Here is a 25852-nt window from a genome sequence, read left to right as displayed (position 1 = left end):
CACAACAGCCCCCCCATCCCCAAAAAGAGAGAGCATGCAGGGGGCAGGAGTGTGGCAGAGCTTTATTGCACTGATCGTCCACTAGCTTAAGGTCCCATAAACTGCTCCAACTTGCACTGGGGTTGGGTTGGCACAGAGTCAGGGAAGCATAACTGGCTCCCTGATGGCCCCACAAACCACAATGAGCAGAACGCGGACACAGAGAATCGAGCCCTTTAGCTGCATTTTTAAAATGCATGTGCTCTAGTGAAGGTATTGTAAAAATTGCTGGTTTATTGTACCATGCTGGTCTGCCTGCCCAAGTCTGTTAATCTTCAATATATGCTGCAAGGACCATCTCTTCCTTAGGCTTTTGAAAAGGAGGAAGGTCAGGGAGGTATGTGTTGGTTTAGGTATATATATGCACCTCCCTGACCTTCCTCCTTTTCAAAAGCCTAAGGAAGAGATGGTCCTTGCAGCATATATTGAAGATCAACAGACTTGGGCTGTGTTAGACCAGCAAAGAAGTATATTCTAAAGCTGAGGGCCGCTCATCCTGCCTGCTAGCCCTCCCCCATAGTTAAACCAGGGGCTGTCAGCTGAAGTGGCTCAGTTGATCTCAGCTGCAGAGATACTGTGCAGGAGGAGACCAGCAATTTAAATGTGCTCAAATGGTAGGAAATACTTTCTGGAAGGCAGAGGATGAACTGGGTGGATCTCTCAGGCTACAAGTAATATTTCTTTGATCCACAGAGTCATGTTCCTTAAGCCTTCCTCACGGTTCAAAGGAATTAGTTCAAATATAAATTCAGACTTTAACCAGGACATTGTATTTCTTCCCATTCTTCTGTCCAAAACCTAGGAGCAACATGGACCTCAAACAGCAGTTCACTGGTACAATTAGTTGAAGCTGGGAAATTGTTCCTGAACTTAGAGTATCACTTAGCAAAGTTGCAAACAGTTACAAATCTAAGAGCTACAAGAAAAGCAGTTTAAAGTAGATTTTCCTCGATTTGGCCCCAGCACAGGTGTTTATATTTTTTAATTGTTTCTGCAGCACAACAGGATAATGTAATCTAGTAAACAGATTAAGGGAAATGTATGCAGTGGCTTCAGAAATCTGAACAAAAATTACATTTTCTGTCTACCCATGGTGTCCTACCCATGCTTCTAATACCCGCTAAACCTGAGTTTTCTGTATAAATTACAATTCCTAATAGAAATGAAATGCTCTAGTTAGTGTAGTTTAAAGTGAATATTGTACCACATAAGAAATGTTTCCCATCATATCATTCTGTTTAATGATGCTACTGATCTTGAGTAAAATGTCAATCCAAGATATAAAAACTTGTGCTATAGTAAGAGTTGGTAGTACAATGTAATGAGTCGCATCAGTCCCTGTTCTTATTCCAAATTCTGATGTTTTAGTTGAATACTAGTTGTTTGTCTGACTTGTAGGTGCTGTCCATCTAAGGAATGTTTAAACCATGGTCCTTTCTAACATGATTGGCCTGGTGAAAAATTAAAGATCCCTTTGACATGCTTTAGAAGGAATAGGGCATAACTCTAATGCAGGGGTCGGCAATCTTTCGGAAGTGCCGAATCTTCATTTATTAACTCTAATTTAAGGTTTTGCTTTTAACGCTTGTAGAAGGTCTCTTTCTATAAGTCTATAATATATAACTAAACTATTATATGTAAAGTAAATAAGGTTTTTAAAATGTTTAAGAAGCTTCATTTAAAATTAAATTAAAATGCAGAGCCCCCCGGACCGGTGGCCAGGACCCGGGCAGTGTGAGTGCCACTGAAAATCAGCTCGCGTGCCACCTTCGGCAAGCGTGCCATAGGTTACCCACCCCTGCTCTAATGCCTTGAACAATATTCTTTCTCTCATTAAAACAGGTTGTCAAGCCCAAGCCTCTGTGTGTGATGATGGTAATTAGAGTCCTGGTCCTTTAAAATCCCTCCTGCTGTAGAGGGTGAAAAATTGAGTTCCTGTTATATGTAACTGCTTGCAGGGCAAGAAGTATTTTTAAAGGGCTATGTAGTTAAAAATAACTGTCAATGTTTTGTTTTCAGTTTTTCAAAGATACTTTAAGATGATTTGTTGCATGAAAGTAGCCTACATTTCCAACTTTTCTCGGTCCTGAAGCATCATCTTCTATGTCTATGCTTTTTCCTTTTTATCTTTATTTGCCACTTATTAAATACACTTTTCTTACCAAAATTCTGGGCAGCTAAGAAGTAGATGAATTTTACTGGCATGAGTGACTAAAATTATTACAGCAACGTCACTAGGTTAATTTCCTATCTTTGTCAAACAGCATATAATTTTAAATCCTAAATTATCTGAAGTGGCTAGAAATACAGAAAAATGAGCTGATATAATGATGCATGAAATCTCCTTTCAGTGATTGTGTGTCACAGCTGCTGCAGGAAGCTGAACATTTTGCAACACTGGCCTTTTTCATTGAGAATATTAACAGTTGAAAAATATAAGTGACAGTCATTCCAAATGCTTATATTAATTAATTGCTTTACTAATTTTGTCCTGCAATAGCTCAGTTCTGTCTTGACAGTGGTCTCCTCACATTACCATTTAGTGCCGCAGCATTCCAATCTATTTCAGTACTATAATGCTGCATAATATATTTCCGGCAGGTATGTTCTCTGGGAGCTGTGTGCATTACACTTAGTGTCCTACACTGTCAAAAGTTACTAGTGATTTTGGGTGCCCAACTTGAGACACTTTGAAGGGTTATTTTCACCTGATAATTTTTTTTGGGTGTGTGTGTGGGGGGGGGGGAATGAATGCTCGGCACATTCTGAAATGCAGGATCCTAATGATGTCACATGTTGGGCATCCAGAAATGGAGACGCCCAAATAAGTAGCTACTTTAGAAAATCTTGGCTATTATGGCTACTGTTAAATTTATTCAGTGTGAAATCCTGGCCCATTTGATGTCAATTGGAGTTTTGCTATTGATTTCTGTGGAGCCAGGATTTCATCGTATACGTCATATAACTGGACAAACTGATTTTTTTCTCTCTCTCACACACCCCTCCTCCTTGTTGGTTATAAATATACTGTATTAAAGAAAGAGCTACTTAAATTCATGATCTTTATGAAAGATGTTATGCCAGTGGCAGAGAAACATTAATCAACGAAGGACAAGTATTATGCTTGTATACATCAGCCAATATTTTTCATTCCAAAGAGATATTTCATTTGACACTACTGCTAATAAAACCTCCTTCACATTGATTTTTCAGTTCATCTTCAAAAGGTTTCATTTCCAAGTCTACAAGAAGAAAATGCAGACATTTTCATTGATACTTTCAAATTCTGTGTGTGACAATTTCACACAAAATGGTACGCAAGTTGCATATGTAAAATATATTGTTAAAGCAGCTTAGAACAATGCATCAGGCATAACAATGAGAGGGAAAATGTCTGCTCTCAGCTAAGCAAATAACAAGCTATGGTTAAGATTGAGAACAAATGTCTCCAATTTAAAATGGAAGCTGGTTGTTGCACAATTACGCAAACCCCATTTCTGCAAGCTTTTCTATGCAGGCAGAAGTCTACGTTATAGGGAAGTTTGCAGGATCAGGACCTTATTCTGTGTCAGGTATTTATAGTGTGAGGTGGCCTGTTGAATTGGAAACAAAGGAAAGCTGAACACTACATTTTACAGAGGGTGACTGTGAAAAGGAAACTGTACCATGGTGCCAAGTTTTCTACAATAAGTTTTCTATAAAGGAATGTAATTATGTGTCAAAGTAACTGTTCCCTATTTAAGATCATGCTATAGATTACTGTGGTCTACATTCTGCAAATGCACGTGGACTTGACTTCACTGACATAAGTTATCCCATGCATAAGTGGCCCAGATCCTGCAAACAAAGTTATCTATAGTGAGCGACCTTAAAAAGCAAACATTTACCTTGCAACACAACTACATTTTTGCAGTAGCAAGAAAATGCTCCAGTTTACTGTGGGTGCCACGACCAGGGAAATTTTTCCATCTCAAGGACACGCTCTGCAGGCTGAATGTTCAGCTTTCCTTTGTTTCTAAGTCTACAGATACTCTAATTATAAATATCAGACCATTGTCCCCATCCTGCAAAAACTGATGCATGTGCTTAAAGTTGCCTATGTGAATAGTCCCACTCAAGTCAATAGGATTATTGGCATATGCAAAACTACCTGTGTGTCTTTGCAGAAGGGGAGTTGTTTGTTATCTTCTCTGCTAGGAAGGTCTTACATATGTTGGCAGGTCCTCTCTGGAATCCTAGGACATCAGATAAGTGCTGACATTACTATTTACTATTTTTAGTGGCTGCCACTGGAAGGCTTTTAAAAAGTACTTCAAAGAATTGTTTTATATACTTTAATTTCAGGTGTTCCTCTAGTTTGAAACCAGTGTTTGCAGTATATAACCCAATGTGTGCACACATGATCTCTGTCTGTTCAGAATGTGTAAGGAAAAGAGCAGGAAAAAGGTGGGTGTGGGAAAGAGAGTTGGCTACCTTTGTAGCCATTAGAAGCACTTGTGTGTGCAGAATCAGTGCAGCGTGTGTGTGGAATAGCATTTATTCTTTTAGTAAAGGATTGTGGCTGACTTGACTAAAAGCGACACCCCCTTGTTGGAAGAGACATTTTATAATGTAAAATATTCCTGTGAGAGTAGGAAGAAAATAAAAATCTCTGGGCAGCTAGTGTGACAATCCATGCTCTCTTACCTGGGTAAGTGTGAGAAGCGGCGAGTTTGCTGTGGGTGTGTTCTCTGTCCTTACTGACTCCTTTCCAGTGAGCCAACAGAGGACTGTAACTGACAAGAATTCTTTTCTCTGGACACTTGAGAGAGCAGAAATCTTGTACATTTTTAATTCGTTGCAATGTCACAAAAACTGAGCTGGCGAGAAGGACTTGCATGATGTGATCATGGGTACATTTACGATCCTGGCAAATGAATTACCCAGGTCTGATATTTTTTTTGCCTCCCTTTGATGCTAGGATTTTAAAGGTGAACTGAAGGGTCTTTGACTCAGGAAGCACTGGTTTTGGTGGTCAGTATTGCTCCTCTAACCGTATATGTCATATTTCATACTTAGTGTAAAACAGTTCAGGGAACTGAGTTACCTGCACAGTTTAAATGTTTAGTTAATGTAATTAACTCTTGCTAGGAAGTGCAGAAACCAGAACTTTGCACTTGCCAGAGGTAAACCAGGGCCTGATTTTCCAACTATTTTGTTTGACACTCTATTGATTTGTAATTTTTATGTCTGCACATTAGAGTTACTGATTTTTCAATCCTACATTAAAAAAAAAAAAAAGCCTTCTAGTTCCTCTCCAAAATAGTAGGACCTCTTAGCTTGTATTTCTAATAGCTGATGTTTATACATCTTGAAAGGATCATTCAGAAAACAGAAAATTTTTGGCGTGTGTTTCTGCTTCTCAGTCTGCTTCCCTGGTCACTTTTTTTCATAGCCAGCATCAGTTTCAAAAAGTACATTGGGGTAATCTTGAATTTAAGACCTACGCTGGAAATAAATTTTTAAGGGAGATCATTTCCTTTTTTTAGCTCTCATTATCTTGACAGTGTTCCCTTATTAATGTCAGAGGTTATATATAGCCCTGGGAGAGTGATAACTTCCATTTAAAACCTTCCCAGGCAGATTGATTCCATCAGGAATGGCCTGCTTGAAAGCGTTCCAATGCTGCTGCTAATGTGGAATATGATCTACCCCACCCTTGTCTCTTGTGACTCCTTCGCTGCCTCTGTATTGAGAGGGAACGTTCATGTAACTCTTGCTGCTGATAGGTGGCTTGGGACCCTGGAAAAAACTGTCATGAAGAACTACTGCTTCTGCAATAATCAAGAGGGGCTCCACTGGAGTAGCGCTCCAGTGGCTTTTCCCACCACACGAGGATTTTTGAAAAGGTCTTCATTCTGCACCAGGACAAAACTGAGATCTTTCAAAACTGTTCGAGAGAGACAGTCCCTATTATAGTCAGTATCCCAGTGGTTATTACATTCACCTGAGCTGCAGGAGACATGGGAGAACCAATCCTTGCTCTGCCTGATTGAAAGCAAGGACTTAATGCTGGTCTCCCATATCCCAGATCAGTGTCCTACCCACCAGGCTATTCTGAGGTGCGTTTCTCTCCTCTCAGAGCTGTTCTGCTTTGTATAAATAATTAAGTAGGGACTTGAACCCTCATCTCCCACACCTCAGGTAAGTGTCATGCCCATTGGGCAATAGATTCAGTTTCTCACTTCCCCCATTCTGGAGGAGATATTTCATTTTAGCAATTGGAAGCCTATGCACCTGATTGCTCCAGAAGTTTTGCTGTGAGGGATGAGCCCTATTGATGTAATATAAACACCTCACAGTGCAGTGCAGTGCTCCTTTAAATAAGACCACTCCTAAAAACGATCTGACAGAATTCCCCATAATAGCAGATGAAAAGTGTCTAATGGGACAGACCCGTGTCATACAGTTTCTCCCTCCCTACAAAAAAATTCCCCAACGAATGCTGAGATTTTGATGTCATGTGAGTCCGGTTGCTATGTCCAAGGTGAATCCCAACTCCTTTAAGCGGGGAACTAAACCTGAGGAGCCCAGCCGAGAATGTGGTCCTACTTCGAACATCTGCACAAACCACACTCAATGGCATCCCATTCTGTTATCCCCAAATGGGTTTAGTTTAGTAGGTAGCTGGAGCTTGGGAAAGTGTTACCACTCCTCACTCAAGCTGTGTGTGATAGCATGCAGCCTGGCTAATTTGAAAGTGACTTGGAGAGTCCTTGGAGAGCTAAGCATTGTGCAAAACTGTGACTGATTTCCTTCCTGGTTTTAAACCTTAGTGCAATAGGTCTTCAAGGACAATGCAGAAAATGAGGACTGAGAGCTCTTTGTGCTGCACTAATGAAGGAGGCAAGCATTCCTCTTCCAGATCCTTTTCACCAAACCTCCAAAGAATGATTGTAGTATTTGGTAAAACCTCAGAGTCTAATCCCTGCCATAACATCAGCAGCTGGTCCCGGAAAGGGTCAGACCTCTAAGGACATAAACTCTTGGATTAGAATTTGTATTTCCAAAACTGATTTTGTGGAAGGGGTTTGAAAGACTCCTACGTATGAAAATAAAATAAATCAGCAAATAGTGTACAAAGTACATTAAAAATATGATAGACTAGAAATGGATACCTTTTTAAAGTGCTAGACTGTGGCATTTAATGCAGTTGCACTTGTTGGCACCAAAGAGGATTGTGTTTCAAGCACTTTTACGATAGGCATTCTGCATGCTGGCTGTTTGCTTTTCTAGAAGAAGCAGGAACAAGCAGTCCCTACACTCCTAAGATTACAGGGACTGTTACTTGGCCATGAGCAGCTGTGCAAAGGTTTGAATGCATCCCTCAGCCCATACAAGGGCAAAACACAACATAGTAGAAACAGTGCATGTGGCCTCCAACATCAGTGCACAATGACTCTTTTTATTGGGCCAGATCCATGATCATTATTCATTTCTGTTGAGCAGTGCCTTGCTCCATGAATATTCCCACTGAAGTCTCATGGAGCAGGTTGTTTTCAGAACCACTCAAGGTATCAGAATCTGATTGTTAATTTGTCCCAGTACTGAAGGAGATACAGCATGGTATGTTTATCTTCTTTCATTGCTTTAAGTTTGCATTTATATAAAAAAACGTAGTTTTTGTACTGCAGTACATAACTTGTATGCAATGTAATGGACAGCTGAGTAGAAGTAAAAAGGAAAATGAGTAGCTACAATCTTTGTATAGAGAGGAGGGTTTTGAAATATTTTGAGGTAGATATTCTTTGTGCAGAGCATGACAAAAGACCTATACTGACTATGCATGTCAGTTATGTGCATTGTATCTGTGTTGTTTTGATGCTTTATGGAACAGGACGTTGATGCTACAAATGTGACAAAAATTAGGAAGCACATTTTGTGCATCCTAGAACAATCATAGAATCCTAGAATATCAGGGTTGGAAGGAACCTCAGGAGGTCATCTTGTCCAACCCCCTGCTCAAAGCAGGACCAATCCCCAACTAAATCATCCCAGCCAGGGCTTTGTCAAGCCTGACCTTAAAAACCTCTAAGGAAGGAGATTCCACCACCTCCTTAGGTAACCCATTCCAATGCTTCACCACCCTCCTAGTGAAAAAGTTTTTCCTAATATCCAACCTAAGCCTCCCCCACTGCAACTTGAGACCATTACTCCTTGTTCTGTCATCTGCTACCACTAAGAACAGTCTAGATCCATCCTCTTTGGAACCCCCTTTCAGGTAGTTGAAAGCAGCTATCAAATCCCCCCTCATTCTTCTCTTCTGCAACCTGAACAATCCCAGTTCCCTCAGCCTCTCCTCATAAGTCATGTGCTCCAGCCCCCTAATCATTTGTGTTGCTCTCCGCTGGACTCTTTCCAATTTTTCCACATCCCTCTTGTAGTGTGGGGTCCCAAACTGGACACAATACTAGCAAATGAGTGTCTGTGCTCTTGCTTTACACTGATCTGCCCCTAGAATAATGTTCCTAACCAGAATCTTATGTACTTTACATGAAGAAGAACAGCTCTTTGGGGTTTGTGAAGAGCATCAGACATCTTTTCAAAAATAACTGCCACTTTACAGCTGCTTTTCTCATGGGTTTTCCCACTCCTCATTCTCCCCCTTCCCACCATACGAAAGGTAAATCCAGGACACGGATATTTATCCAGCTACATTTCTGCAAGCAAGGACGAGGGCATGAGAACATATTTCTACAAGATGAAATGTTTATGTTCTGTAGCAGAGATCTTTACAGCCTAAAAGCTGTTTTACTGAAAATGTTCCCAGCATATTTTGTATTTATTACAGTAATTGTAGTTATTTAGCACAACCTGAAGTGTGCTGGTAGCAGTGTGTGTATTTTTAAGGAGTTGGCGCAGTGAATCAGAACAGAGCAGTGCTTTGCTCTTTTTTTTTTTTTTTTGTCCATTTACTAGCAAACCAGGCATTAGCTTTGCATGTAATATTTCAGACATTAGTTTTGCATTCTGGCTTTTCGTACAAGTCCATTTTCTGCCTAATTATACTGTATAACATTTTTTCCCTGTATGCTCTTGTAAAAATAAAATTGCATAATAAAAAGTCAGATTTTAATTAGTTTAAAAGTAATTCAGTGTATTAAGCCTTTTTTATTTGGGAGCATAAACTACCCAGTGGGGGGCATCTAACGTTCCATCCTTTTAGTTAGCATTTGCTTTTGTGTGCTGTCATCCTGTACCTGTTGAAATAAGGTGTTTTTTGCTCTTGGATTATTCATTATTTCAGCTTTTCACTGCCGGATGGCTAACACACTATGTTGTAGTGATGACATAGGAAGCCAGATATAGCCTTAATTAAGTCCATAGTTTTTGCTAATATTCTTGCCTCCACTAAATTTTCAGCTATTCATTAATCACGAAAAACTAATGAACCAGACTGATATATAGCAAGATGTATGGTAATCCAATGGCTAATTCAGATACCTTAGGGCCTGGATTTGCTGTGAGGCAAAGACCGAACAGATTTGCATCAAGAAAGCCTAGCAGGGTGGCCACAACCTGAGCATCTTCTCATGGCCAGGAGTTTGCTTTACAGGCATCCTACCCCTCTTGCAGCCCCCTTCAGCTTTCCACACAGTCTCTGTGGTGGCTCACAGCATCCCTATCTGGGGTGGGTTTAATATCAAATAAAGTTCTCACAGTCCTCACTCGGCATCCTTAATCACAAAATAATCCAAACAGTCCCCAGCATGAAGTCCAGAATCATAGTTCAACAGTTCATACTTAGCTCTGGCTCTTCTGCCATACTCAGAGTTCTTCCTCTGACGGTCTGGTCCATCCAAAGCCGCCAGTCCCAGCTCTTCCTGGCTGGAGTTCAGTCCTCTGGCCCTGCCTTCCATCTCCTTCCATGTCTCCTCTGTTCTAAGGAGAAGGCAATCTGTGTATTGCGCTCCTCCAGAGAGCTCCTTCCAATTGGCTGGAAGAGAGGGAAGTTCTGCCCCGCCACACGTTATAGGGCTCCTGATCCCAGGCCTTTAAAGGAACAGTGTGTTGGGGTTTGTGCATCCCTCATCCAATTCCTAATTCCCCAGGACCACTTCCTCTCTTCTACTACCAGGCCATTTTCTGGCCTTTGTTCATTCCAACACCTGGAACGGGGTTTTCTGTACCCCTCTATTCTTAAAGGGCCCATACACCCCATTATGGATAGCTTTGTAACAGAAGAGCTTACATTAACCTTCTGTATTAGGATATGCCAGGAACATAAGATAGCCTTATGTGGTGGACATTAAGAAGAGTTTACTTCTCCAGTTCTCTTGTGCTGGGAGAACCTAAGCTGAAGGCCCCTAAATCACAGCCACTTGTGCTCTTCGGCAAATATTGAAAAAATTTAAAAGGCATGGGGTAGAAAAAAAATTTCTTCTCTGTTTCATCTCTTGCTTTTCCAAGAAAACTCTGCACCCTGAAAACTTCTACATAGGATAGAGTTACATTCCTTACTATTAAATATGTCCCTGCATGTAATTATGGGCTCTCACATGCCATAATGATTTCTTAGTTAACTTTAGCTACTTGCCTCTATTATATTGGGTGATACTCTTGGTACTTTTTGAAGTACCATGTCTGAGTGTATTATCCTAATGTATTTGTGCCCCATGTGTGCTGTCTTTTTTGTCATATGTTCATTCTAGCCTCAATTTAGAGAGAAGCAATATTTTTAGCTATTTTTAGTTCACAATGTTATTTGAACTTCTCTCAGTCCATGGCTATCCATTTGATAGTTTTGGATACCAAAAATCTACCAATCAGTTAAGGAGACAATGATACAAAACGGTTTTAAGCCACATAGTCCCGTGTGAAACAAGCAAATTGGTTGAAAACTCAGTGGTCTAATGAATCAGTTGCCAGGTTTTTATTGTAGTGAAAGAAGATTTCAGCTGATTTCACAATAGGTGCATGGGTAATCAATAATTTTAGTTGTTTAGCCACATATTTTCTTGCGTAGTATTCACAGTTTCTTTGTTGGCGTTTCTGTAGCAAGTTGATTTTTTACGGGGTGGAGTTGCTAGCCCCACGCCCAACCCTTCTCCTTTATCCTGACTTGGGACAGGCAGATGGCCCCAAAGGACTTCTCTGGTGGAGTTCAGTTTCTTTAGAGGTTGTTTATGATTTACAAAGGAGATGAAACTAGTTGTTGTCCTACAGTAAAATAGGCATCAGATCTTTGTGTACCAGAAACTAGAACCAGCATTGAAATGAGTAAACCCTCCCCAACCTAGTTCTGTCGCTGCTAGCTTATTATAAATGAATGTGGGTTTAATTGTACCAGCACAAGGAAAGCTAAGAAATCCTTTTAGCTCTGTAGGAATTTAATTATATGTGCAATGCTCCAGCCTGCCTTGTGGCACTGCACTGCCAAAGAAGAGCCCCAAGTGAAAGCAGGAGTCAACATGCTTTGTCTTAAGGAGAGAGATTATTAGCTACCTGATGCTTCTCTTCGGGACCCTGTGCCATCTTAGCACTTGAGTTTTATTACGGGTTTCTCTATAAAATGTCCTTTTTGCTGCCCAAGTCAAAGGAAGTAGAACAGCAAACCAGATATGGGAGAGGCATAGACTAATATTAATGTTGATGCTACTTTTATATTTAAAAAACAGAGTTTGCAAACACATTGAATAAACGGTAGCTGAAGGGTGAAATACTGGCCCCATTGAAATCAAGGGCAGAACTCCTATTGACTTCAGACAAACAAGCCTGACATATTGCATATTGTCAACATTTTGTTTTGTTTTGTTATGAGATGTATTTTCAAAGGGAATTGAAAGGTACAAATTTAAGTTATTGTTAGGGGGAGTTACAGGCTACATTTCTCCCCACCATCCCCAAATGAGCAACAGCTTTAACATTTCACATTCGAGTGGAGGGGAAATTGGTATTGGCACTTTTTGTTGTAAAATTCGTAAGAAAACTTGGAGCAAGTATAATAAGTTGTAAGGAAGTAGTGTTAGGAATTTGGAGGTCGGAAAGAGCCATGGAGAGTTATCACTAAATCTACAGGCTTTTTTTTTTTTTTTTTTTTTTAAGTTAATCTGTTACACATTATATTTGATGTAGGTCAAGCACTGCTGAAAGGCCCCTCAGAGCTGATTTGGTCAGTCAGTGAAAAGCATTTGAGGTGAGTGTATTTAGAGCACAAACATGAGTAGTGTTACCTCTGTCCAGGTGCTTTTATTACAACATTTTAGTTCTCTGTAGATTAGCTTTTCAAAGAAGCACAGGATCTGACCTAATGGATGACTGGCAGTGCTACCTCTTAAGATTCAGTAGGCCAGTGATAGGGCAAGGCTGGAAAAGCCCTTAGTTTATCCAGGAATTTGTGCAACACACAATGTTGTCAAATCTTACAAATTTATCATGAGTCTAATGATATATGGAGTTTTTCTTAAAGGTCCTGCTCTTGGAGTAGTGAGAATCTCTCAGCTCATATTGAAAAAGAGTAAGTTCCTAGTCCTCATGGTTGTGGAGAAAAGCTGTGTCCTGAGTGTACTCTCATGGCCCATAAACCAGAAGGCAAAGAGGAAAAATCCCCCCTACCCCCCCAAAAAAAGAAAAGTTTAATATAACTATTTAGGCTCTCATAATTATTTTTGGCTTCATTCATGATTTTTGAATGCTTGATGTGGGCATTACTGCAGATGATGGGGTGACTGCAACTGGTGATTTGCTCATGCCCTGAAGCATGAGAATTGTGGTAGCCTTTGTTAAGTGTCCATTAGTTTTGATATAGGTGTATTTGGACTCTTTTTTCAAGTGTGTGGCCAGGAAACTGTTTCCATTTCTTTTTGGTGGTGGTGTTTTGTTTTGTTTTAAATGAGGATGATTTGTTTTTCAGACTTTAAGGGTCAGTTTTTCAAACAGGCTCAGACTTAACCCACTGCTGCTCCCATTGAAGTTTATAGCAAAACTTCAATGAGAGAAGAATTATACCAGTGCTGTGTGCTTTTGAAAAGCCAATCCTGTGTTTAGGGAACTCCCAAAAGGGAAATTAATGAACAGTCTGTGATCACATTCTTTCTTAAAAATGAAGAAAACATTTTACTAAATGTATGAATCAAGACATGGATTTTTATTTTTTTTAAATATAGAAGTTGAACAAGACAAGCTGTTGAAGAGGCAGAATTGCTGAGGCACATTTGATATGAGCTTAGTAACAGCTTTTTTTCTCCTACACTGTAAGTAGCTCATCTAGATAAAGTACAAACAAGTACTGTAAGTGCAATGCAATTATACCTAGCCTCAGGAAAGAGCACTGAACAATTTTATTATATTGCCAAAGATTAGTGCTGGAATGTAAAGCTGAGAGAGACCTATTAGAGGCCTACTTCATTAAAAGAAATGGAACAAGTCATTCATAAGGCACCAATAAATCCATTAAGGGGGGAAAGGGTCTGAAATGGCCCTTCTGGATTCTAGTTATTAACTTCAAGGATTGCTGAAGTTGGTGACTTTGCAAATGTGGTTTTACCCAGCTCTTAACAGCTCTCTTAACCTCCTACTCACCAGACCAAATTCACCTCTGAAGTAAGCACGGAGGGAGGGATAGCTCAGTGGTTTGAGCATTGGCCTGCTTAAACCCAGAGTTGTGAGCTCAATCCTTGAGGGGGCCACTTGGGGATCTGGGGCAAAATCAGTACTTGGTCCTGCTAGGGAAGGCAGGGGGCTGGACTCAATGACCTTTCAAGGTCCCTTCCAGTTCTAGGAGATGGGATATCTCCATTAATTATATTATTATGACTCCACTGCAGTCAGCACACTGGCACCAACTTTCACCAGAGTTGAATTTGACCCACAGTATTTCTTTATGGGGATGAGAGGGAAGGAAAGGGGAAGAGACAATTTCACATTAATTCATCTTACATTACCATAGACCATGCATGGGTATTGGCTGCAGCTTTCAAGATCTATTTAAAATAACTATTGGCTAGATATTGGAGGGTAGCTTCCTTTTCAGAATCAATATTTCTGGTATTACTAAGTTATAGAAAGAAATAATGGGTTACAGTTTGCAGAGGACGATTTAAACCCGAGTGTCCCAAGTAACAGCAGTTGATGGGTGCATGGGTAAGGGTTTAATCAACTTACAAAGAAGAAATGTGTAAATAATGAGTTTAAAACAGAGGCGGGCAAACTTTTTGGCCTGAGGTCCGCATTGGGTTTCGTAAATTGTATGGAGGGCCGGATAGGGGAGGGGGTCGTGGCCCGGCCCCCACCTCCTATCTGCCTCCCCCAACCCCCCTGTTCCCTGACGGCACCTCTGGGATCCCTGCCCCATCCACACACCCCTGCTCCCTGTCCCCGACTGCCCCCAGGCCCCTGCCGCCCCATCCAACCCCTCCTCTCATTCCTGATGGCCCCCCCAGGGCCCCTCCCCCATCCAACCTCCCCTTCTCCCTGTCCCCGACTACCCCCCCTCCTTCCTGACTGCCCCCCCGGGACCCCTGCCCCCATTCAACCCCCTGTTTCCCCCCCGACCACCATCCACACCCCCGCCCCCTGACCACCACCCCGAACTCCCCTGCCCTCTATCCAACCCCCCCTGCTCCCTGCCCCCTTATCATGCTGCCTGGAGCACCGGTGGCTGGCGGCGCTACAGCCGCACCGCCCGGCTGGAGCCGGGCCACGCTGCCGCCGCCACCATCACACAGCACAGAGCACCGGGTCAGGCCGGGCTCTGCAGCTGCTCTGCCCCAGGAGCTCACAGCCCTGCTGCCCAGAGCATTGCGTTGGCGGCCAAGCGAGCGAGCTGAGGCTGCGGGGGAGGGGGACAGCAGGGGAGGGGCCGGGGGCTAGTCTCCTGGGCCAGGAGCTCGGGGGCCGGGCAGGACGGTCCCGCGGGCCGGATGTGGCCCGCGGGCCGTAGTTTGCCCACCCCTGGTTTAAAGACAGAGAGTCTGTACTGAAAACAGAATATTATTGCTTAGCCAAAGCTGGTTTTAAAAAATTGAACAGCTGTGTAGAAAACTGCACTTCTCATTTTGTCTAGTATATAGCAGGAAAATAACATCATTCAACCCGTCCTAAGGCCTTGATTCAACAGGGTATCCAGGCACATGTCTAACTTTCATCCCCTTCCAACAAGGTATCATTTCAGATGGCTTCTTGAGCAAGGACAAGAAAACTGCTTGTTTAAGAGGTGCTAACACCTTGTCCTCCCAAAGGAAGGTGTGGGAGGGAAACAGTTTTCTTGTCCCATGAAGAGTTTAGAGATGTCAGAATTTTTCCCGGTTCAACTGTGGGACGAAACCAAGACATTTAGAAAATTGTTCACAAAAAGCCAAAAAGAGAGAGCAGCTAGAATCCAAGCAATTAACTGATTGCGGCAGGGTTTCGGGAGGTTGGCATTGCAAGCTGTGTGTTGGACGGCAGTCACTATTGTGGGGCATTGGGGCGTGATTGTTTTGGGAGGAGAATAAGAAAGGTGGGGGGAGGTCTGGATATTGCAGGGTTTTGGATGAAAAGTCCTTCGGCCCTTTGGGGGTTGTGTATTCTGGGGTGTTTGTAAGGGGTTAATGAACATTGCAGGGTCCATCTTGTTGGGGGGAAATAAATAGTCCAGGGCTTTGGGTGCAAATATTGTGTGGCTTAAGTGGGGGGAAGTTCAGCTAGCTGTATTTGGCTGTGACCTCCAGCCCTGCCTGGAAGGGGTAAGACAGAGGGTTGCATGTGGGGTCTGGAGCTCAGGAGGCAGTGGGGTTGGACTGGAGAAAGGCAGGCACTCCTGGGCACTGCGTTTGGGAATCAATCCTTTCCCCCTGCAGCGGGGGAAAGCTGGTTTGGTTTGGGCTCTTGGGGGCGATTCTGTTTAGAGTCCTTTTTGTTTGATCGGCTTGGACATAGGAGGGTGATCGCCGTCCAGCCTCCGCCACTGGGGGGTGGGAAGAGCAGCGGGAGGAGCTGCTCTTGGCTCAGCTGCTGATGCCTGACAGAGAGAAGTGGCTGGCTTCTGGACCGGGCTTCAAGAGGTAGGTGTTGCCATCCAGGGCGGGGGGGATTCTGTTCCCCCCCCCTTTTCTGCCCTGCCATGCCCCAATTACCCCGGCCCTGACCCCTCACTACGGGGACTGACCCCTCCCCTGCTCCGGGCAGCAGGTGAGTCCGGGGAGAGGGGGGAGTGAGTGGGGGGAGGTTTGGAGAGTGAGCGACAGAGGGAAGGGGGAGAAGAGTGAGCAGGGGGTGGGGCCTCAGGGGAAGGGGCGGAATCTCAGGGGTAGGGGGCGGGGCAAGGCTGTCCGGGTTTCATCAGTTAGAAAGTTGGCAACCCGAATCATAGTCTTTAACAATATTTATAAATGAAAGGCTCATAACAGCAAGGAGGCTGGGGGGAGAAGTATGTTTAATTTTCTTATCAAATGCTGCAGAACAGAATATTATTTCCTGATTTTATAAAAAAAAAAATTATAAAATAGATAGTGCTCTTGGTGCTGCATGGAAATAGCGGAACAGATTGCTTTTGAAAGAGTCAGATCAAACTCAGTCACTACTAAACCATTTATTTACTGTATTCCCTGAAGCTGGACTATTGTATACAGTGAACATAGAAGGCATCAACTCAGCATATCAATATAAGTTAAATAATATTTTCAGAGACTGGAAAACTTGAGTTTTGAAACAGATTTTGGGATTCTGAGCAAGAGAATCTGCAGTACATTGAAGTTTACTGCCTTGTTGATCGACACCCTTATTAATTAGCCCATGAAAATAACTGTCGTTAGATGCACTATAACTGTTTATCTTATCTGCAATAGAAAAGTTATTTCCTGTCGAGAAGAACCTTAGAACATAAGTTGCTATTTTTCTGTGAAGTGTTGTCCACTATAAGCATAATAGAATCAGTAGAGTAAAATAACATTGCAGCTGCTATCTCGGCTGATAGTGGGGATTGACCTGAAGATGTCCAGAGTTGAAAGCATGAGTCTCTACAGCTTGTGCTAAAGAGTCAAGCTGCGTAGTTAAGAGCTGAAACAGATTCCAATCTTCTGTGGTTTGGGCACAGAGGGGGGGACACAATGCACAATGACCAGTGGGTCATAGTAACATCTTGATTTCGTCAAGGGTTTGATGCATACTAGTTTTGTAAATTCATAATAATATGGAAAGAAGATTTTGAAGATGTGGGATATGACTGAATTTCTGCCAATGGGACATAAAAATAACTATTTCTTAGCTTCATGTAACACTAAGATACTTTCTCTTACTTTGCTTCCTACCCTTGTGAAAAAGATGAAGAATAGGAAGCGACTAAGTGAGATTACTGCAACTTGTCATTTTAGTGACATCTATGAATTGCATTGCCTACAGAGGCAGTCTAGGCAATAATTTGCCTGTGTCATTGTTACCTGACCTCCTCGCATCCTGTTTCACCCACCTGTTGTATCATGTCTTTAAGACTGTTTGGGGCAAGGACTGTCTTTACAATATATCTGTAAAATGTCTAGCACAATGAGGCCCTCGCCTGCTTGAGGGCGTTATGGATTACAGTATATAAAGAAAATTAATAATAATCAGCCTATTTATAGAAGTTAAAGGTCTCAAAAGCATGCCTTCCGTATAAAGAACAGCTGTAACAATATAACGTTCCAGGAAAAGAATGGTGTTGTGGTTAAGGTGCTACACTGGATGGGGCTCAGGAGATCTGGATTCTGCTCCTGGTTCTGCCATAGACCTTTTGTGAACCCGGCAAGTCATATAATCCCTGTGTGCCTCTATTCCCCTAACTATGAGATGGAGTTAATAATACTACTTTAGCTCACAGGAGGATGAATTCATTAATGTATGTTGGCTGCTCAGATACTACCATGATGAGTGCCAAAGAAACGCCTGTACAGAAAAACAAATAAATATGGGCAAAGCGACAGGATGATGAGGTGGCATGAAAAAGGAAATAGTTGCTAAACTAAAGGGTTTTTCAACCAGGAAAAGATTATTTTAGCATTATGCTTCTGGAAGAAAATGGTACATGTGGTTTGGAAAATACTATTTTTCCTTCAATAGAGAAGGCCCTCCCATGTGGATGGCCACACGTGAGATCGAAAGGGAGTACATAACCAAACACTGCCCTTTAAACATCATAACCAGACATTGATAACTAGACCTAGGTAAATACCTTAAGCATTTTTCTGCAAGTAAAAACGCCCCTACATTTGTTCCCCTTTTGCATTTTTTTTTATTTCTGCAAATGAGTTGCCCGGCATATTATGTAGAAACAGTGCCTATTATGCAAGTGTTAGAGAACGTTTGTGGAAAACAAATTCTGAATATGTAAATGAGTGGCCTTACTCTTACTTAATAAGCTAATCTAGTTAGGAAATCAATACAGAACCATGTGACCCCTGTGCCAAATCAACACTAACCAATCCAGGTCACATTTTGACTATCAGATATTTATAATGAATTGTTTACAACTAATTATTTGTCTATATACTGTTCATAGAGAATATTTGGTGACTAACTTTGAATAACAAATTTAAAAAAATGTAAGCAGCTTGCGGACAATTCATAAACAAAAAGAGGCTAAATTCAGCTAATAAATTTATTCACTATGAACTGTTTGCTCAACTCTGATTATTGAAAGATGTAATCTTTTTATAGGTTTTTAATCAGCAGTCCCTTAGATCTGTGATGACTTACTACAAGCACCCATGTGTACTATTAAAAGTTCAACTAGAAATATCCGCAGTAGTGGGGCTCTCAAGAGATAGTTAATGAGATTACATAGCCTTTCATTTTATGGGCACTGGTTTGAATTCAACCCTGGTTGGTAGAGGCAGAGATATTACATCTTCTGATTTCTTCTTCCTTTATAATTTACCAATAAGATCCCCTTATTTAGGACACACTAAATTGAAAGCAAAGTCTAGGCCACGGAGGAGAATGTGATCTGATTTTCCCCCAAACAGTGCCACGGTAGGGCTGGCAAGGGCTGATGTTCAGCTTGTGGATATTAAATATTTTCTGGTGATTTTGTCTTTTAGAATGATTGAAGATTGTGGGAAAAGAGGAAATACCATGGCAGAAAGAAGGCAGCTGTTTGCCGAAATGCGTAAGTACTGTGTTTTTAGAGATCTAACTGTTTCATTGCAAAAGATGAACTAGATACAACATAACATCAGTAAACCTTACTTAAAGTATCTGTCCCATTCTCATTCTAAATAATTGTGTTTTTACTGTGAGAAAGAAATTGCAGGAGGGTGGATTTAATTAACCCAATACTGCAGAATAGATCTTTCCCATCCCTGATTTCTGTGATCTTCTGAACTACGTTGTTATTTTACCTCTGTTTCAATAATAGCTAATTCATCCAAAGAAGTTAAAATACTGATAATTTCACAAATGTAACATATGGAGAAAGAAAACAATCATCCCCAAAACACTAGGTTTCTAAGGAACAATTTCAAATCCCAGATATCCCACTTGAATGTATCCTTTTCCTTGTATGGTCTAAATGTATCTGTTCTAAAATTAACCTATTAGCTCTCCACAAAATATCATATGAACAAGAGTTGCCCCAATTCCTAACTACTCCACACTCCTCTTATCTCCCTTGTGAACAATCCATTGTTTCCTTTGGGAGACTATTTTCCTTGTATAAAGTTTGGGATCTTCCTGATTTTACTAGATTTACCTAATTTTTTTGACAAGAATGATCAGGTATATCCCTTAGCTCTATTACGGTCATACTATAATTTATATCCATGAGGTGTAGTACTTTCAAACTAGTAAATGTTGACAGAACAATGGTACTTTGCTAGACTCTTAACAGACTTTGAAGGAAAAATATTAAATATATCTAACAAATGTCTAGCAGATTACCTATATCTATGCCGTTTTTCAAGGTTTTGGATCCTCCATCTAAAAGGTGCATAGGGAACTGAGAGTTGAATATTAAAAGTGAGGTTTTCAGAAGTGTTCAGTATTGGCCCAACTCTTGGCAATCATTTAGGCAACTTAGAAACTGAAGTTTGATTTGCCTTATCCCCACCTGACATCTTTCATTGTTTTTCATTAGCGTGCATATAAGTAAGGTATTGTTTGTACGAAAGTTTTTGGAAGAACAAATTTGAGACTGGAGCCAAAATTTGAACTGAGAACACTAGATACGTTTGGGACAGAAGCAGAAGTAGTAAACTTCCTGCATTGCCTAGCCAATTCATTTAAAAAAATGTTTTCACCCAACTCATAAACATCACTCTGCAAGCAGCAAAAATGGCAAAATGTATTGCATATAAGTTTGCTCAGCTCTCCTAAATGCCTACAAAATACATATTGGAGATCCTCACTTCTGCACCAGACCCTTTACATCTCGTAAAAGGTCTCTAGTGGCATAAAGGAGCCCTAAAAGCCAGGGGAGAATTTCCCCACTATAGGCACTGTGGGGCCACCTCTAAAGTTGCCTACTGAGGAGCGCATCTCAAGCCCCAGCATAAGGAGTGTGGTGCAGCTGATGGAAGGCGGGGTGTGTTGGGGGTGGGACTAAAGCACGTGGTGCTGAGAATATTCCTGGCAGCACAGTGGACCTGAGTGTAACTTGGAGAGGGTGTCATAATTTAGGCTCCTGCTGCTGTCTAAGTTATGTCAAAAACCCTGGAGCAGTCCAGTAGCGTTTGGACAGCACAGGGGTGGCTTTAAAGCCACTTTATCATGCCCTCCCCCTCGACTGTTACTAGTGGCACAGAATCTTGCCCATTGTGTAGAAATTATGTTTATTGACTATGCAATAAGAGCATTGTGGTTCTAGCAAGTAACTAGGAGACATGATTGCTGAGTTCTCTTTCTGGCTCTCTCACCAATTCACTATGAACCTTGGGCAAGTAGCATAACTTTTCCTCTGCAGTTTATCAGTCTGTAAAATGGATATAACAATACCTACCCCAGAGACTTATAGAAAATTATCTAAGCCTTGTAACAAGACCTTTGAGAGGCACTCCAAAGCCATAGTTGAATGGCACTATATAAATACACTAATATTACTTGGTTTATGTTATCACAACATTGTAAAGAAAAATCTAATGAACCATAAAATGATCTCTCAAAGCACATTTAATAAGATTCAGGTGCAATAACACAGGCATAAGACCTTAACAATCAGTTCAAAGTTATTCCCCAATTATCCCAATTCTTATGGGGTAAGCAAAGGTGATCTGTATAGCAATCTGTTTTGTCATACATGGGTGGCTACAAAAAGAGGAATTGGTTTTCTTAATTGGTCCTAATAAAAAAGGAAAGACTTTGTGTTAGAGACATTGCAGTACCCTGCCTCAGATATTTCAGCTTTCCTCAGTGTTGTCAGCAAAATATTAAAGGAGAAGAGAAAAACTGAGTCTTTTAACAGGAAAGCATGTCATGAGAAAAATCAGAACCTTTCAGGACCTGATGCTAAGTAGTTCAGAGTACCTTTTGCCAGGAACAGATGGTATTAAGACAGCCAACTGTGAAAAGGAACTAGTAGAGAGTACTGGGAGGGTGGTGTGGGAGAATCTGGTCAGCAGCGGGGCAGATGCTGGGGAGACAGAAGAGATCAGTGCAAGTTTGAAATGTTTGGGTCCAGCCAATGCCTGATTGTTCATCAAAGAGTGGGTGAACACAAGCATAATGTACAATTATAAAGCCCAGTGGCAGATCTAATAATGTTGGTATGTATCTCAAAGAAGGGAATTGTGAAACCAGTTAAAAAACAAGACGGCCATATTTTCACTTCACTACACTCTATTGACAGTCTAATTTTACACTAGTTGTATTTGGAATGAACATGAGTTTGGACAGTCCTTCAAGCAGCTTTGTAGTGTGTAACTCTGTTTTAGTATCTATTTCAGAGATGAAGTTGCTCAAGTTGATGGGGCAAATTCTCCTCTATTACATAGTTGCAACCACATTCAAAACACAAATATCTGAAAATGTCATTGACTCTGTATTAGTAAAAGTTAATATGCCACATGGTATAAGCCCGTGTGCCACAATTGGGAGTTCTGAATTCTTTTTCTCATAACTACCTCTGTAGTAACAATTGCCTAGTTCTTGTATGACATGTCAGCCTGGGAGTAAATATGTTAAATAAGAAAAAGCTACTCATCTGCCTTTGAGTTTTAAAAAATATTATAAGTAATGAACAATGGCTTGATGCTTGAAGATACTATGTCAGATCCCCACCCTCATTCTGCCCCCTTTCCGGCTACTTGGGTGGCACAGAGGGGCTCTCAGTGGGAGTAGACCCATCCTAGTTGGTTCCTACACTACCTCCCCTTCCAGCCCTGGCAAAAGGGAAAAGATGTGGGCAGGAAAAGCATTGCTGGCAGCTGCTTTGGGGACATTGCCAGCTTTGTATATTTAGAGTCTCCAGGGCCAGTCTGGGTATGAACTGACTCCTTGAGGCTCCCACCACAAAAAAACAAATCTCAGCATCAGTGGTGAATGTGGCCCACTCTTTTGCAGTATATTTTTTGCCCTAAACTTTGTCATCTACCAGTCTCTAAGTTCAGCTGTTGTATTGTTTCTAATTTGGTCTTCTGACAATACCTTGTTCTGAGCTGGCATGACAGCTGAAGATATTTATTGTGAGCTTTATCATTAAAAATTAAAATTAGATGGAGGTTTTCCCTGATATTGGAGATTGGCCAGTTTGTCTTTTAGCCTGAAGCTTGACCAGATTGTTTCTTCAAAACGACAGACAGTGTAGGCTTACTATTCCTTGGCTTTCTTCATGAATGTGTTTTAACCTCCCCTTCCCCCCCAAAAAATAGGCAGCCTTGAAAATGTTGAACAGCATGTGCTTCTATGTCCTTTCTCCTATGTGTACATTGTTAACAAGGAACAGGTACATGTGACGGGATCCCCGGGGTGCAGCCTGGGACTGTGGGACCAGTGTGCCCCTTTATCTCTCCAGCCTGGTCTGTTTCTCACAATGCCCTGATAGTGACAAACAGCAAACCCTCCCCCGCACTCAGCACAACAGCATTTGGAGCCCCACACCCAACTAGATTGCATGAATGTTCCCAGAACCACTCATGAATCACATGGAGAAAGGCACCAGCCAGATCCCCCCAGCTCCCAGGACTGTACCTCAAGACGAGCAGTGCAAATTTATTAATTGGCTCACCACTTCATCAATTGAAGGTGGACATACACCAGAGCAAACCTGAGCAGATTTACCACACGCTTCAGGCAAACTCGCTGGTAAAGATAAATAGTTAAACAAATTTATTGACTATAAAAGATCGATTTTAAGTGATATTAAGTGTTAGGCAAAAAGTCAGAGTTAGTTACCAACAGAAATAAAATATAAGCACGCAGTCTAAACTCACAGCCCTATTAGACTGGGCAACAACTAGATTAAGCAGTTTCTTTCACCCCACTGGATATTTCAGTCCTTAATATACAGGTTTGTCCCTTCAACCCGGCCAAGGCTCCTCTGTTGGAGTCTTCGGTCTTCTTCTGAGTGTCTTTGTTGCTTACAGCATAGATGGGGGGAGGAGAAAGGTGAAGCATGGGCCCTATGTGTTCTGTTTTATACCTTCAGTCCCATGTGCTTGGAGAACACAAGTCCAGGCATGTCTGGTGGGGATTGCTGAGTCCCCAGGTAACGTTGAGCAATTCCCCTGGTGTGGCCTTATGCAGGTGAGTCATTGAATTGTAGCTCCCTTGCTGGACAATGGCTATTGTTGGTTGTTTGACACCCCGCCCGGGCGTTGGTTACTTTCCTTGCTGTTGTCTCTGGGGAGCTAATATCTGGCTGATTCCCCAACTTACAGCATGTTTTAATGACCACCATACAACACAATTCTCATAACTTCATATGCACTAAAGATATACATATTTACATAGAACAGTGGGTTTCAGCAGTTCATAACCTTTCCCCTGATACCTCACATGGCATGCTTTATATGTAAGATCACAGTTATATATAAATGAGGATTATGGGGGTTACAAGACGCTCCCCCAAGGTATAGAATGTCACAGTACACACACGACTCACTGTACTTGCAGACATTGTGGACTCTACCCCAGGGAAATGTCACAGCATGTGTATAATTCTCTTCCACTAGGGGCTCAAGATCTGGATCGCATCCGTTTATCCACCTACAGAACAGCATGCAAGCTTAGATTTGTACAGAAGAAATGCAACTGTAAGTATGTCAGTTGTTAACTGCAAGTACCATCATTAGTCTTACCACTGTAGGATATGTTTCTTCTCCAGTTGAAAGGAAAATATGGATTTATTTTAATGTACAGTTAGGAGACACTAATAAGAATGCCTGGGTAATAAAGAAATATAGAATAATTCCATACTGTTAATTATCCTCAAAGCATTAAGTGTGGAAATGTTTCTATTGGGGGGAGAGGTTCTTTAATGCTTCTTCTAAATGTGATTATTTTTCTTTTAAAAACAACAGTTTCTCTTAGCAGGGTTATGAAAAATACCAGGAGCTTTAAAAAAGGTTTAAAAAAAAAAAAGCCACCACACCATAGACTTTGCCATTTGTTTTGTAGATAGATAGAATTTTTACGTTTCTCACTAGGCCTGTTTACACTGGGCTATTAAAAAAAATCCCACCAATGTACCTCCACTAACAGTAACAATGACTGGTCTAAACACTTGTGCTGCCACCAGAAGAGCTGCACTGGAGGGAGTTTTTTAAAAAAAAAAGATGAAACCTGTGCAGCTCAGCAGCTAGCTCTTTGCTTTGAGGTTGTAAATATTTGTGCTGCAGAAAAATCTGCTGCTTGTGGCCTACAAATATCAGCGAAAGCCAGTCTGAAAAGCTTTTAAAAGAAAGTGAAGAATGGGTAGAGCACTCAGGAGGTTACTAGCCAGGGGTCAAATCCTGCAGTCACCTCTTTAGCATACCTCTCATATTAATAGGCGTTTTTAGCTTAAGTAAGGACCATAGGCTTGGTCCATGGCACAAGCAGGCTGCCAAGTACTATTTCCTACAGCTACAGTAGTTCAGTCATGCTCAATTCAGAAGGAAACACACTGAACATAGCTGATGTGATTGTGTTTCCTTACTTTATTTTATTTTTTGTAATTGTTTGTCAAAGAGGATGAAATTTTCACTTAATTTCCATGGTAACCACATAAACTGGTCTTGAGCGACAAAAAAAATCTAACTGAGTTGATTTTAAGTACAAGGATATAATAGCCTCATCATAGGGGAGACTGGATGGCTGAAGGCATTGGTAATGGAACATAGAATAATAATTAGTATTTATGAAATGTGTAGTGTTTGTGTAAACATACAAACAGTATTTCTTTTTATAATAGAATATAGTCTGGCACCTCTCAGTCACTACTTTGAACAAAGCCGGTCAGTGATTCAAATCACTGCTCTACAGCCAAAATGCTTCTGAAATAAATGTAGTCAAACTTTACTAATTCTGGGTCACTGAGAACGAAAATGATGCTTAAAATTGTTGATTGGCTCTAGTTTTCAAGATATGCTATTGGGTCAGTATATATGACCCTTGACTTGGGAATGGCGGAGGATAAGTGAGTTATAAAGGGAAGGGATCTCAATTTAAACCAGAAATGACTAAAATACATCTTTGACTGGATCTATGAATAAATCTATGACTGGGTTTGGACAGTACTTGCTTTTTAGGCAAAACAATGAATGATGCAATCTGAAGCTGGTATTGCGTCATACATGATATGAATTGCATCATGTTATTCCTAGAAGTCATGGATGATGCAATCATAACGAAGCTTACATCACTATGCTGAACAAATTGCCCTATATCAGCTCTAGAAATCATACAGTGT

At 41.3% G+C, this 25852-nt stretch overlaps 1 protein-coding gene across 15 annotated transcripts in view; it reads left to right on the top strand.

Annotated features, from left to right (window-relative positions):
• Window positions 1–25852, top strand: part of DTNA (dystrobrevin alpha) — a 287748-nt gene that overhangs the window by 147645 nt on the left and 114251 nt on the right. For 12 of the 15 annotated variants that reach the window (XM_065399395.1, XM_065399390.1, XM_065399391.1 and 9 more), the window contains exons 1-2: window positions 19072–19138; window positions 24135–24215. In XM_065399395.1, the coding sequence (XP_065255467.1) occupies window positions 19072–19138; window positions 24135–24215 (148 nt within the window). Of the gene's footprint in view, window positions 1–19059; window positions 19139–24134; window positions 24216–25852 lie in introns of those variants that run through there. The other 3 variants (XM_065399382.1, XM_065399396.1, XM_065399398.1) reach the window with 3 other exon arrangements.

This window comes from Emys orbicularis, chromosome 2 (assembly GCF_028017835.1).
Source record: "Emys orbicularis isolate rEmyOrb1 chromosome 2, rEmyOrb1.hap1, whole genome shotgun sequence".
In the NCBI taxonomy this organism is placed as follows: Eukaryota; Metazoa; Chordata; order Testudines; family Emydidae; genus Emys; species Emys orbicularis.
The sequence above is the reverse complement of the archived record's forward strand: the minus strand, read 5'-3'. Positions and strand labels throughout refer to the sequence as shown.